Source organism: Perna viridis, chromosome 2, assembly GCF_037379345.1.
Source record: "Perna viridis isolate PV_CMFRI_1.1 ecotype Kerala chromosome 2, ASM3737934v1, whole genome shotgun sequence".
In the NCBI taxonomy this organism is placed as follows: domain Eukaryota; kingdom Metazoa; phylum Mollusca; class Bivalvia; order Mytilida; family Mytilidae; genus Perna; species Perna viridis.
The window spans coordinates 29,080,057-29,093,871 of NC_142446.1; the positions used below are offsets into that span (position 1 = coordinate 29,080,057).

Here is a 13,815-nt window from a genome sequence, read left to right on the forward strand (position 1 = left end):
TTTAATTTTTGCTGTCTTTATCTTTTGCATCTTTTGACATTATGGAATGGATATTATAAGTAAAATATTGCAAGCTTTTATTTTTGAGATTCCCAAAACCTTGCGATTTTAGCGAAAACTTATACCTCTTGAAAATTTCCCCGTTTAGAGTAATAAGTCTTAGTTTGTCTCTCGCCTTTTGTACTATATTGGTATTAAGTTATGTAAGAGTTATTGTTTTTGATTTGGGTTGATTTAAGTACGAGATGAATGTACGTTTTCTGAAAAAATACAGATCTGTAAATCAAATGACTATCCTGATATAAAAATGTACCATGCATTTTTTATCCCTGTGAGGTGGTTTTCTCTGACATTTTTGTTATAAAGACTGAAAAAGCATTGTTTGTTCCTTGTTTGTAAACCATGAATCACCTATACCATTTGCAATGTCTGAATTTTATATGGACTGGTAGTTAATTTAATTTGATTTGTAACCAGCTTTCTGATTGGTTGGTTATTTTTTAATTATTTTGTTTAACTTGCTTTAGTGCTGTGAAGTCATCAATGTTCATCAGTCTGCACTCCATGATTCAAATAATCACAAATAAAATAACGTTTTGATAACTAATTGTGATATTTGGGATTTGAATCCACCAGAAATTGAATTACTAGTATAAGGGATGTTTTATGGCTTATAAGTGAAAACTGCCTTATACCAAGTTATTTCCTGTAACCTGATCAATAACATGAATGGCAAAGTACAGCAAGATACACCCACAGAAGTTGAACCCTGAACAGATGGGGAAAATATGAACACAAAATTCAAGCTTGAAACAGCTCTGAATTTTGATTGTGATTTATTATTAACACAAAGTAATGTAAAAATCAAGAATTTTTTTTCAAAATCCCTTTTGGCCTTTTATAATTCGAAAAGATATGGTATCTGAAATCTGATTGAAAAATGCAGACAAGGATTTTTACAAGGAATCTAATAAAAAAATTGTTCAAATTCAGACCAGAAATTGATCAGCTGCTGTCAAGGAATGAGAAAAAAACTTGTTTCTGACCCCTTATTCTTGTTTCAAGTCAAATCTCCAAAAATCAATCCCAGTCTTCCTTTTGTTGTATGGCGCCTTGTAATACAATGTAAAAAAAAAATCATTCACTGATAATCAAGTTATTGTCCATCTGACCATTGTGGTAAAGAATGTTGTTGAACAATATCTTAGACATTCCTATACTTTTATTGAAATTATATAGTTGAATTCATTGAAAAGCTTGTTTTAGATACCTTTTTGGCCCATAATTCTAATACAGTTGGGCCATTACCCCCAAAATCAATACCAACCTTCCTTTTGTGGTTTTGAACCTGTTATAAAATTTTGTAAAGATCAACCAACTCATTCTCAAGGTATCGCATGAAAACAAAGATGGGTGACGACAGCACCATACCAATATATGATCACAATTTTTTTTGCGTTGTATAAAAACTAGAAATCTGTAAAAATTGAAAGCAATCAAACAATTTACCAAAAAGTGTCATAAAAATTAGGGGCAGCACTTTTGACTTTTGACATCGGTATACACTATCGATGGGATGTGTGTACAAAAACCCAAGAAGTCAGTTTTTGTTGAAGTCTTTTGAAGATAATTTTAACATTAGTGAACGAATTTGAAAATGGGGTCCAGATTTGCATAATAAAGAATCCCAAAAATTCAATTTTTGTTGAAATCAAATGCTTCAATAATTTTTTTCCAGTTTTGACCAACAAAAAAAATTGAACAGCACTGTCACCTGGAAAATTTGAAATAATATAATATTCACATCACTTGCAACAGAAACAAAAAGTGAATTATTTTAACAAGTCCCTACTTATTATTCCTATCAAGACTTCCAAACCTTACTAAGGCAAAAGGAAAGATAATGTAAAAATGTGTTTCCAATACATTTTCAATTGCAACTTTGAGCAGCTACAGCCATCTGAAGAGCCACCCAAGCCATAAAACATGCAGATGGAAATGAGATAAATAAACCTATTTATCCTATATTCTTAGTACCTCTGGTTTCTGGGTTGATATTTGAAAATAGGCCTAACAGAAACTTAAGACAGCCACAGGTGGCCATCTTGTAAGATCAGTACCCAAAGTGGCTAGTTTGTTGAGGGTATTGCTTACATCATTCTTAACAAGGTTCAGTAAAATCCATCAGGGTGTTTTCATCAAGTGACGACATAAGCTCTCTTGGACCTTTTGTCCATGTGAGGAAAAAATACCTACATTCACACTGAGATTTGGCACTTCAAAGAATTTTTAGAAACGCTGACATCAAATAACAGGTTGTACAGAAATATGTACTGCGCTACAACCAAATGAATGCATCATGTCATGAAAATGTAAGGAACACGTGCATATATTTTGTTATAAGTACTTTTTAGTATGAATATGTTCATTAGTAGTCAAAGTGCCCTTAGCACTAGATGTTTTTGATTCTTGTGAACATTGTAGCATGAACATTTCAAAGATTACATGATGTAAAATATAACTGTGATCATGCATTTGCATTTTTCATATTATTTGCTGGTTATTACAGAGGTATTGAATGATATAAAAGCAAATCTTTGGACTATAGTTTTGTGTAGTGTTCAGAAATAGAAAGTTCCTGTGATAGACTGGCGAAATAAGGTATTTTGATCCTGAAAGATAAAAAAACCCAATAAAAGTTATACTTAGGTGAAGCAGCATTAACCATTCATCATTGAGTCAAAGTAATTCAACTTTCATTCCAAAAATTATCAGGAGCTGTTAAGCTTTTTCCTTTGAAGCTGTAAACTTTTTAACAGCATAAATGAAGGTGTCTATATAATGACCACAGACATTAATCACAAATGTTACAATTTCAATAGATGAGCTCAATTGGCAAAACTGGTATTCCAGTTCAACAAGGTCAGAGGCTAAGGTCAACTTATTTTAATTAACAATTCAATATCTACCTTAGAAACAAACTTGCAGTTGTATAATTTACTATTAACATATATTTGAGGTTTTATAGTCTGATTTATTGATACTTCTTATTCTGTTGGTTTAAAAATGTTTTTATTAAAAATTACATTAAATTACACAAAAATACATCATATCAATATTGCATATTTTGGTAAGCTGTTCATGTGTTTCAAGGAGTTAGCCCTCATCAACAATATTAGAACCAATATAAAGGAAATAAGAAGTAATATTGTAGCAACAATTGCCGATATTATTAAATTCATAGTGCATTACAATAAAACACTATGTTCTCAAATCTTATCCTACGCTGACAGTTATTTCCCTCCAAAATTTTCTTATAAAACAAGTATAAGAGTAATCAAAGGAACCAAATTCTAGCAGAAATCAAAAGAATGTAATCCAGGGACAAAGACAAATACAACAAAGAACAGTAACATAACCAAAATAATACAAACAAAGTAACTAAAGTAAACTTGACTCCGGTGCACCGGTAGGGTAAGCGACCTCTGCTTTTCTAGAAACACCCACTAAGTTGCTCATAAAAAGTCAGGTTCGGGGTACACAAAAGAGGAAAGGAAAACTCTGTCACGTTGAACAAATCAATTTTCATGGTGCAGATGGATACACTGTAACAATCCACGAGTTCATGATGACGACCATAAAACTTCTGTAGTGATGACTTCAATCATGTAGCAACATAAGCCAGCCAAAGCCTTTAATGTTTTGGTATTTTTCCATTTCTCGGAATCATAAAAAATACTTGCAATTCATTTGAGAGTCCAAAGGAAAATCATTCTCTTCATGCAAATTTAAGGATAAACGTGAATTCCAGTTTTGTTATTCAATATATACATTCACAGATGAGCAGCATGAATGTCGCATATAAATTTTGTTTCTTACCTGTAAACATCAATACAAACCTATGGTTTGTAGTTAAGAGCTTAGTGCATGTTTGTACACAATTGTTTGGTACCATTTTGTTTGTTTTTTTAATGTTGAAGTATTACAAAATAGAAGTTAATTGACAAATTAGGCCAATGACTGCATTAATTCTTTCCCCATTCAGATATGGGGATGTGTTATTCATTAATAAGGTAATAAAGTTGTGTAGTGTGATTTAGAAGCCTGGTGCCTAGTATTTTAATAATGGTGTATTCAGATGTTTTATTCTGAATATTTGGATCATACAACAATCTCTTAATGCTCTAAAAGCAATACTTACCAAATGAATTTGTAAAAATAAAGATTTTACCATAAATATGCACTTTTTTGCTATATTTTTATGAAATATAATTTTCATGAATGATTGTAGAGTTTACAAATGTAACAATAAAACAGAAAACCTATATTTGTAGCTTGAGATAGCAAAAAAAAAAAATAAATAAAAAAATAAAAAGCTCCACTTTAAGTGCATAATACACCCATTGCCCTTTTAACTTGTCCTTTTGTTTTTAATGAATTTATATATTTATACTAGGAATAGTATATTTATACTAGGAATACTGTGTGCCTGTCAAATACCCTCTCCCCAATGAAAAGCAAATAGAAAGTGCACAAAATATTTGGCACTATCAAGGCTACTTCAAGTTTAATCAAGTTTGTTGTCTTGATTTTTTTTTTACCCATACATTTCTATCTTGTTCAAAACACACTTTTCTGACAAGGTTACCTAGTACCTTTTATATTTATTAAGCTATATACATTTATACAAATCAGAAGGGAGCTTACTTCAACAGATATGAACAATTCACCAAAATTTCATAAAGCAATTGAAAGTTTTTTTTAGTTATTGTGTGAAAACTTATAAATCCCCCTTTTTTTAAGTATAAAAATTCATAACACATAAACAATAAATCTGAAATTTATAAAAATCGAGAGGGAGCTTACGTCAATAGGTATGAACAATTCACCAAAGTTCTAAAAGTTGTTAAAAGTGTTTTAGAATTATTGTCCTAAATGTTGACGACAGACAGACAACAGTATACCATAATATGTCCCATCTTTGACTGGTCTATAAAAACATGATCAACATAAATAAAATGTTTCATCAATTCATAAAATTATGTTTACCTCATTTTTCTGTCCATTGACTCCAATATTTGAGAATAGTAGCTTGGAGCATTAAGTTGGTTTTAACACAGTGCATATACTTGTACACCTTAAATAAAACCTGATCCTAATTGGTCCTGCAGTAAACAATTTATACTATCAGCTTGTTCTTGGCCCCTCATTTGAGGAAAGTTGGGGGCAAAATCACTAAAATCCCAATATTCTTTTGTGGTAAAATTTTGTTAAGATAGCATTTCATGGACTGGAGTTATTGCACAAAAATCAAGGATATTTTGACAACGACAACAATAGCATGTTATGCATCAGCAAAGTTTTTTAAGTCTTAGGAACTGAACAACTAAACTGAGGGAGTTCCAGATGGCTTCAACTAACAGATAAAAAACTCTCTCACGAACACTAATATAAAATAATAATGCTTCAGTAGTCCAAATTAAGTAACCTCTTATTGTGGAAGAGAAATGTCAATACTTATCAATTATCAACTTTCCAAAGTGAATCAATTAACCAGACTTCACACACACACACACACACACTCACTAAGAAAAAAAAAACATATTTACTTTCTGAAAATTTAATAATACAAGCATTTTTAACTTGATGAGTTCCCACTGCCGGAACAACACCAAACATTTTATTTTGTAACAAACGAACCAACATTGTATTAATTGTGCCACAACTGACTTGTATAAAATATCACATCATGTAATAAAACAGAAAGCAAATGCTTGCACAATAAAAGCACTAATCATGTATACATCCAAACATCCATCAACATTCTGTTCTGATTCAAAACAATCACAAACCTAACAAAATCTTCACATTTCAAACTTTGATGCTGATAAACAAATTTAAAATAACTTGAAAAGCACTGTTGCTTCATGCACAGTTTTATGCAACTGATCCTGATAAAACTTTTTCCAAATATTTAGAATTTTGAGATGCTTGTATGTATACATACGTATGTTCCAAAAGAAAAAAAAAACTATTCCATGTGTATAAAACAAAAAAGAACTACTTTGATCTATCTTAATTATATTCATCGAATGACACCTTAAAATATAAAACTATTGTCAACACATTTTATCACAAACTAGCATTCAATGTATGCACGAGGTACAAACCAAAAAAAATAACACAAGCACCCCTACTACAAACCATGCAGGTCATGCATATCAATTTTAACTTAACAAACACCAATACGCCTTTTTTAATCATACTTGAAATGATTTCTAGTGGACAAGTGAAAACCTTACAAATTAAAGGAAAACTTCTTATTTATTTCTTTTTTTTTTCAAACTTAAGTTGGGCCTTTTCAAAAATAATGTGTTAATATATATTTAACAAATAATTTAAGAACTTTTGTGAACAAAAATGAGAAGAACCCAGTAATATGAAAATATTAACTAATATCAGGAGAGAAAAAAAGCATGCTTGAACAGAAAGCTGGGACTCCTATCAGAAGCTATAACAAGCCAAGCATAAAATACAAATTGGTCCTTCCTGTTAGCACTTTATTTAGAAATCAATAAATAATGAGAAGAGAGAAAATAAAATATTAGAAAGAGGTGAAATGAGTCAGATTCTAAGCAGATACTATTGAACGTAACAACAGATAATAAGTTAAAACAATTACAAAGTCAGATAAAAACACTGACATGATGACAAACTAAATGTAGTGAATATTTACAAACAAAATTAACTTAAAAAAAAAGTACATCCATTGCTCTGTACAATGTTTACAAATAGCTTCACATATATCACACTTTTCTTGGAAATATTTACATTTATGTACAGCTTTCTCTTCATTGAAACAAAACACAATCACAATATGATAGGTTTAGAGTAATTTTAAACAAGTACACAGCTCTTTAACATTGTATCAAATCAGAAAACAGCATAAAAAATGCCATTTACTTTCCTTACACTTAATAGTAGAACTTAGTAAATTATTACCTCAATATGTAGTTATAATATCGCTGTAAATATTAAATATATATCTTGTTTTATGCAACACCAACTTATTTACCTTTTGATCTCAGGCAAAAACTGGGGTTTAAGTTAACAAAATAAAATGGAATAAGAACAATACTGTTTGTTTAACCACTCACTGGAAGTAATTTTTAGTAGCTATATCATTTAAATCTTATATATACATGTATAATTACCTCATGATACATGTAAGAGAGTGTAAAAATGGAACAGGCAGAATATTCAACCTTCATTCAAGACTAGAGTCTGATTTCAGTAATTTCTATACATCAGAAGTTGATTGGAAAACTTCTTTTCTACTAACAAACAAACATCTAATACCAATAAAATTGAACAGTAAAATACTTGTGTCAGAATTACATGCAACTTATAAAACAAGTTGTTATTCAACTTGAAAAGAATCACAGTTTAACCAGATTGTTAAAGACTATATTATAAATTTTATTCAGTAGGAGAACTCCTGTTATTGCTGTTACTTGAGTTTTCCTCTTCACCAGTATCTGGTTGTTGTTGCTGTTGTTGTTGTTGGTTATTCAACTGGTTGTTAATCTGGTTGCTTGGTGGAATAGGTTGCTGTGGCTGGGAGGTATTGACCTGATTGTTTTGAACATGAGGTTTAGGAGGAGCCTCTTGATTTTGTTGGGCAGGCTGTTTTTCTTTATCTCCTTGTTGAGGGGAAGTAACTCCTTGTTGGGAATAACCAGGAACTTGATCATCAGGGTGAGGACTTTCATGTTCATCTGTTAACTCTGAATCTTCTGGTTCCTACAATGTTATAACAAAATAATGCATTTCATTGGACACAAACTGATTCCTATTTGAGTCACTTGCTACTAATTAGTAAAATTCTTTTTAACAGAAACAAAAGGCCACAGAGAGGCCTAATTGCTCACCTTGGTACTGCACTGTAGACAAGATCTTTTATTACAAGTTAGTGCAGGACTTACCTGACCTCTCCATTAAAGTTTTTTGAATGAATAAGCATCTAATATTAAATGTGAATGTTAAATCAGTTATGTGAAGCTTGGTAACTATTGTCTCAGTATTAGAAGAGATGTAAGCCAAAATGTGTTTCACAAGTGTTGATATGTAAACTTGATTTGTCACATCCTATTGCCACCTGAGGCAGTACACATCTTTTGTTAAGGGTATTCAGATCAACAAATCTATGAATTTCAAAATTGATCATTAAAATGAAAACAACCAAAATCTGAAAACATTGTATAGCCAACTTGTTAACTCAAGTGGAACCAAAGGGAACCATATGTTGAAGTCATTTTTGTCCTTTTTATCATTTAAGCCAAGTTTTGTTACCATTGGTTTAAAATTAGCAAAGATATAGACCAAAATGTGTTTTCTCAAAAGGTAAGAAACATTTTTGTAAGCCTTGTCATAAGCATTTTTCATTAATTAACTGCTGTTGACAGTATCTTCCTATCTATAATGTGTTCAAGATTGAAGTCAAATCAACATATAACCTATTTTTTGTCCTTCCAAGAGCAATATACAATAAAATGCTTTGCAGGATGCAGCTTGGTACCATGCAGAGGTTCAATCCTGAACAGATGGGGCAAGTAAGGAAACACTAGTAAATGTTGATGAAGATCTGAATTTGGATTTCAACTCGTAGTTGACACAGATCAATCCCAGACCTCCTTTTATGGTTTAGCATTTTGAGATACAAATTTATAAAGATCTATTCTCAAGTTACTGTAGAGACACAACATGTCAAGAACTGACATCAACAGCACAATATCATTGTAAGACCACTATTGTTTTGGAAATGTATAAAAATGCCATTTTTGAGCTTCATAAACAAAACTTCATTAATTGAAAGTTTCTTCCATGTATTATGGTTTTCAAGATAAAAGCAAAAAAAAAAAACCTCATATCTTTAGACAAACAAGGGCAATTACATATTTGACACTTAAAAGTTTAAAGTGGAGAAGCTTTAGGAAGGTTGTTCATGTATTTTTTTCTGTATCTCCTATACTGGCTGTAGTTTTGAAGATCAAGTTGTAATTGATAACTATACCCTATGTCTAAACAAGAGGCTCCCAGGAGCCTCAACCACTCACCCGGTTGAATTTTTTCTTTCAAAGGAAATAAATTTAACAAGTAGTTGTATAACAATTTTGACTCAATAAGTCTTTGGTAGGACTTATCATAAGGATTATTTCAACAATTGAAAGTTTCTTTTAATCTATCATAGTTTTCAAGATATTGACGGGAAACTGTAAAAAAAAAAAGTCATTTTTCCCTTTCAAGGGCAATAACTCTTACAGGGATTCATCTGACAACTTTTATCTCTGAAGACTTTTGTAGTCCTAATAATAAGGATCATTTCAGCTGTTGAAAATATTTGGCTAAACCTAACAGTTTTGGAGATTTATGAGAAAAACTACTGTCTGACCCCTATGTTCTATTTTTAGTAATGGTGGCCATGTTTTTCAATGAATCGAAAATCCCCACATCAGTTTTATGCAGGATGCCCCAAGGAACATTCATACCAAGTTTGGTTCTAATTAGTCAAGTCGTTTCAGAAGAGTTTTGTGTAATTTTTAATGAACGATGATGAACGCCAAAGGCCAGGTGAGCTAAAAAAAAAGCAATAGTGGTCATTTTTTTTATGCCTGATCCACATTTCAAGCAGATTCCTCAGGGATGCATGTGGCTAAATTTGGTTACAATCTACAGCTACAATAAGTACATAGTTATTATAATAGCACAACCTTACGCCCAGGCTACAAAATCATTAATCTTCTTTAATGTACCCGTATAATATCTTAAAAATTAAAGAACCTTAGTGAGCATGCTCACATACCCCACGCGTCCCCATGTTCGATACTCAAGTAAATTTGTTTGCAAGAGAAATACATGTAGAAGGATCCCGATAAAAAAAGGAATAAGAGTGTTTTCTAGGCTTTTGACCTTTATCTTCTTACTAAATTCTATTATTCAGAATGGTAGTTTCAAACTCCAGACTGTGATTTCTTTGAGTTTTAGTTAATCCAAAGTAAATATCATCCTAGCGGAACAAAACGTACACTTGACCTGTAACTTATCATGGTGGATTTATATACCAAAAATCATGTCAATATCTGCAAGTGTTTAGAAAAAACTACGGAAAACTCTTATTTTTGTGAATTTTGCTAAGTTCAAGGCCCATAATTTCTTTATTCATCGGAGCGGAACAAAAGTTGAACTTGACCTGTAACTTATCATGGTGAACCTATAAACCAAAATCATGTCAATATCTGCAAGCGTTTAGAAAAAAAAGTCAGGAAAACTGATGATGGACGGATGGGTCAAAAACATTATACCCTTTGCAACTTTGTTGCGTGGGGTATAATTAAAAATCAATTTGGAGTGATCTCTTTAGATAACAAATTATTTACAGCAAGGCATATTGGATCTCTATATCTGACTTAAAATAAAAAGGGTGATAGAAATTGTAAAAAAAATTATATACCTCTTCTGGCAGCAAATCGTACGCTTTGTTCAGTGTTATCTTGGCACTATTGGATCTTTCCAAAAAGTATCTGAAAATAAATGATGAACTCATTAAAACACTGATTTTGCAAGAAAGTGATTTTCAAACTACAGCCAATTTCTAATTTAATAATAATCTTTAAATTCCATCTATACTACAATCTGTAAAATGATTTAAGATCAGACAAAAATTATAACTTCTCTAAGAAAGCCTACAGTCATAATATCAGAGGTATTTAGGAAATAAATGAAAATCTTTATGTAATATGAAGATACCCATTTGAAGTTTCATTTGACTGTGCAGGTGGTGACCAGTTGTTGTATGTATACTGAGCATTTCCAGGATAAGGTCTCTGAAATAAAAAGTGATGTATTGAAAAAACGTGTATGTAATAGGAACTGAATGAAATGAAAACATTCCCTTTCATCTGGCTTTGTAAAAAACATATTCACTAATTTTTTTTTTCCCAGGAAATGGTGAACAACAAATAAATCAACATAACAAAATTACTGAAATACCTGTAAATCACCTACCCTTTCTAGTTCATCATTTAGCCATTCTACAGCCCATGTCCACTTCCTCTTCAAATCACCATTACTTTGTAGCATTTCCTTTGCTGGTCGACAACTGAAATTTAAATGATTCCTTTCAATTTTCTATTTCTTTTGTGCTACTTTCAGAGTTCCTTGTTTATAGTTCCTTATGTTGACATCAATGGACACACATGTAGCGTAATTTTTTATCTATAAGTCAAATTTCCAAATTTTGACTAAAATCAATGAAAAAAAAACACAGATAAGTCAAGGGTCAGATGTGCATCTTAGATCATTGATGTAAACAGTATGTGTCTGCGGAAGTTTTTCAAATCATATTATTCACGCAAAGTAACTTTAAATGATATCATTAAGTTTTTTAGTACCGTATTTTCCAGACTATAAGTCGATATTTTTTTTTAGCAAAGTGTCTGCCTCGACTTATCGTCTACTTAGACTTATATAAGGATTTTTCAAGAATAACATTCACCTACAATGCATTCATTAGATTTGTTTAGTTCACTTTTGATTGCTTTAATTAAAAATTTCGGGTAAACTGCAATCAACAAAAGCCGTCACTCGAAGAGTTAAACTGGCAATCAAACTCAAAGATTATTGATCAGAGCCGCTATCCTGTATGAATGAATACAACAATGTTAATAAAAACTTTTGAAACTTTGAAACCGTTAAAATATATAAAATATATAAAAAACTCTAGAAGATACGTTAACAAACAAAACTCTTTCTTCACTGGAACAACATTATCGAGCGTTCCGGAGTTATCAGTCCTTTAATTGCAAATCTATACCCATTTAGGGTATGTCGCAAGACATTTGCACGTGGCTCATATTATGATCAGTTAAGGTTTTATCTAAATGGCTAATTGCAATCAAATTTACAGGTAACAATTATTTTTTATTGTATTTTGTAATACCAAGTAATATTGTTTATTAATTACTGCTCATAATTTTATGACCAATTTAACAAACGAACATGGGTGTCCCTGCTTGACAATCAGTATACCTGATGATCCAAGGCTTAAGAGCCATTGATACACCATTCCATACAAATAATTTAACTCACGGACAAAGTACACTTTAACGAAAACACAAATATAAATTTAATGCAGAAATACTATACAATACAAAATAACATCACTGGAATAATATGCTGTTAAAAACCAACCGCTCAACTCAGATCTCCGCTGACACCTACGAAGTACAATATAAATGCACACGTCTGACTCTCAACTTATCTGCCAAATTCCACTTATCTATATTTTTTTGTCAATTTGGTAAAAATTAGGCTATTCAACTAATACTCCACACTAACTTACAGTCTGGAAAATATGGTTATAAAGCATCATTTGTAAATAAGTTTTAACAGTTTTATTTAATTCCGTGTTAATTGCTCTGATACCAATAGGCACCCAGGTGTGAAATTAGTCTGGACAACCGGTCATAATTAAGACTGGTAATTAATAAACAATATAATCTGGTATTCTAAATTACAATAAAAATTGCTACCTACAAATCTGGTTGCAATTAGCCAATTAAATAATACTTTAGTTAATAATTATTTGCACCACATGCAAAAGTATTACGATATACCGTACACAGGTATGCATATTAAAGGACCGATAAATGTGGAATGCACAACCCGATTAAAGATTTTGTAAACATATCTTCAAGAGTTTTTTTTTAATATTTTAGTGGTTTTGAAGAATAGCACTTAGGGATTACTTAATATAACATTGTTGTATTTGTTCATAAATGGAAAGTGCTACTGATCAATTATTTTTTTAGTTCTATCACCAGTTTGATTTGCATTGACAGTTTTTTTTTTTTTTTTCCCTAAGACACGTTATAGATTTTACCCCATATTATGAATGAAAACAATTAATGTAATGTAATCAATTCTAATGAAATCACTTGCAGATGAACTTTTCTTGAAAAACCTTATATAAGTCAAAGAGGATGATAAGTCGAGACTGACATTTTGCTAAAAATATATTGACTTTTAGTCCAAAAAATATGGTATATATATCTTTTGATAATTCCACCTACAGGCACAAGCACAAATTTGTATGCATGAAGCCATTCATACATCATGTTGACATTTCTTGTTAGTAGTCATGTTCTGATGAATGCAATGACCACTACTGTGAGAAGTACTAAAAAGTCTTAAAAGTTGTTTAGTAATGGGATCCCAAACTTACACAGAAAATAATGAAACCATCATTTTAATACATTGATATGCTCTTTTTTGGTAATGATTCTTGGCCCTCTGAATTGTGTCAAACAGACCATCTTTCTCATCAATCCCTAAAACAAATCAAGTATGTGCATGTTATATATAGAATCCATTCACACATTACATGTTAAAAAAAAATCACATTATACTAAAATATTAATGTTTCTAAAGAACTAGAACCTTACAGAGTATACCATGACAATGTTCAGGTAATAAATTTTGGGCTTCCCTTAATTAAATGACTGGGAGACTGAAACTTTCTATCAAATAAATCAATCACCTGTTGATTTCCAATGTGTTTAAGACTATCCCCTTTAGCATAACTACCACGGAGCCAAATATTTTCTGAGTTACCTATGATTTTGTTCTATTAGCCTGCATACAAAGGATATTATGACACTTTTTAAAAATATATTTTCATATAGGATATTTACTTCACATTTGTAAATCATACAATCAAAAATAGTAACTAAAGACCAATAAATTGTTGAAAAACTG

The 13,815-nt window shown here is 31.1% G+C and overlaps 1 protein-coding gene across 2 annotated transcripts in view; it reads right to left on the reverse strand.

Annotated features, from left to right (window-relative positions):
• Positions 1-5,604: 5,604 nt before the first annotated feature.
• LOC148624524 (ubiquitin carboxyl-terminal hydrolase 9X-like) overlaps positions 5,605-13,815 on the reverse strand; it is a 59,335-nt gene continuing 51,124 nt past the window's right edge. For both annotated transcript variants that reach the window (XM_088567178.1, XM_088567177.1), the window contains exons 54-58: positions 13,283-13,388; positions 11,065-11,158; positions 10,807-10,883; positions 10,511-10,580; positions 5,605-7,803 (exon numbers count right to left, since the gene is read on the reverse strand). In XM_088567178.1, the coding sequence (XP_088423304.1) occupies positions 7,480-7,803; positions 10,511-10,580; positions 10,807-10,883; positions 11,065-11,158; positions 13,283-13,388 (671 nt within the window). In that variant the 3' untranslated portion in view covers positions 5,605-7,479. The remainder of the gene's footprint in view (positions 7,804-10,510; positions 10,581-10,806; positions 10,884-11,064; positions 11,159-13,282; positions 13,389-13,815) is intronic.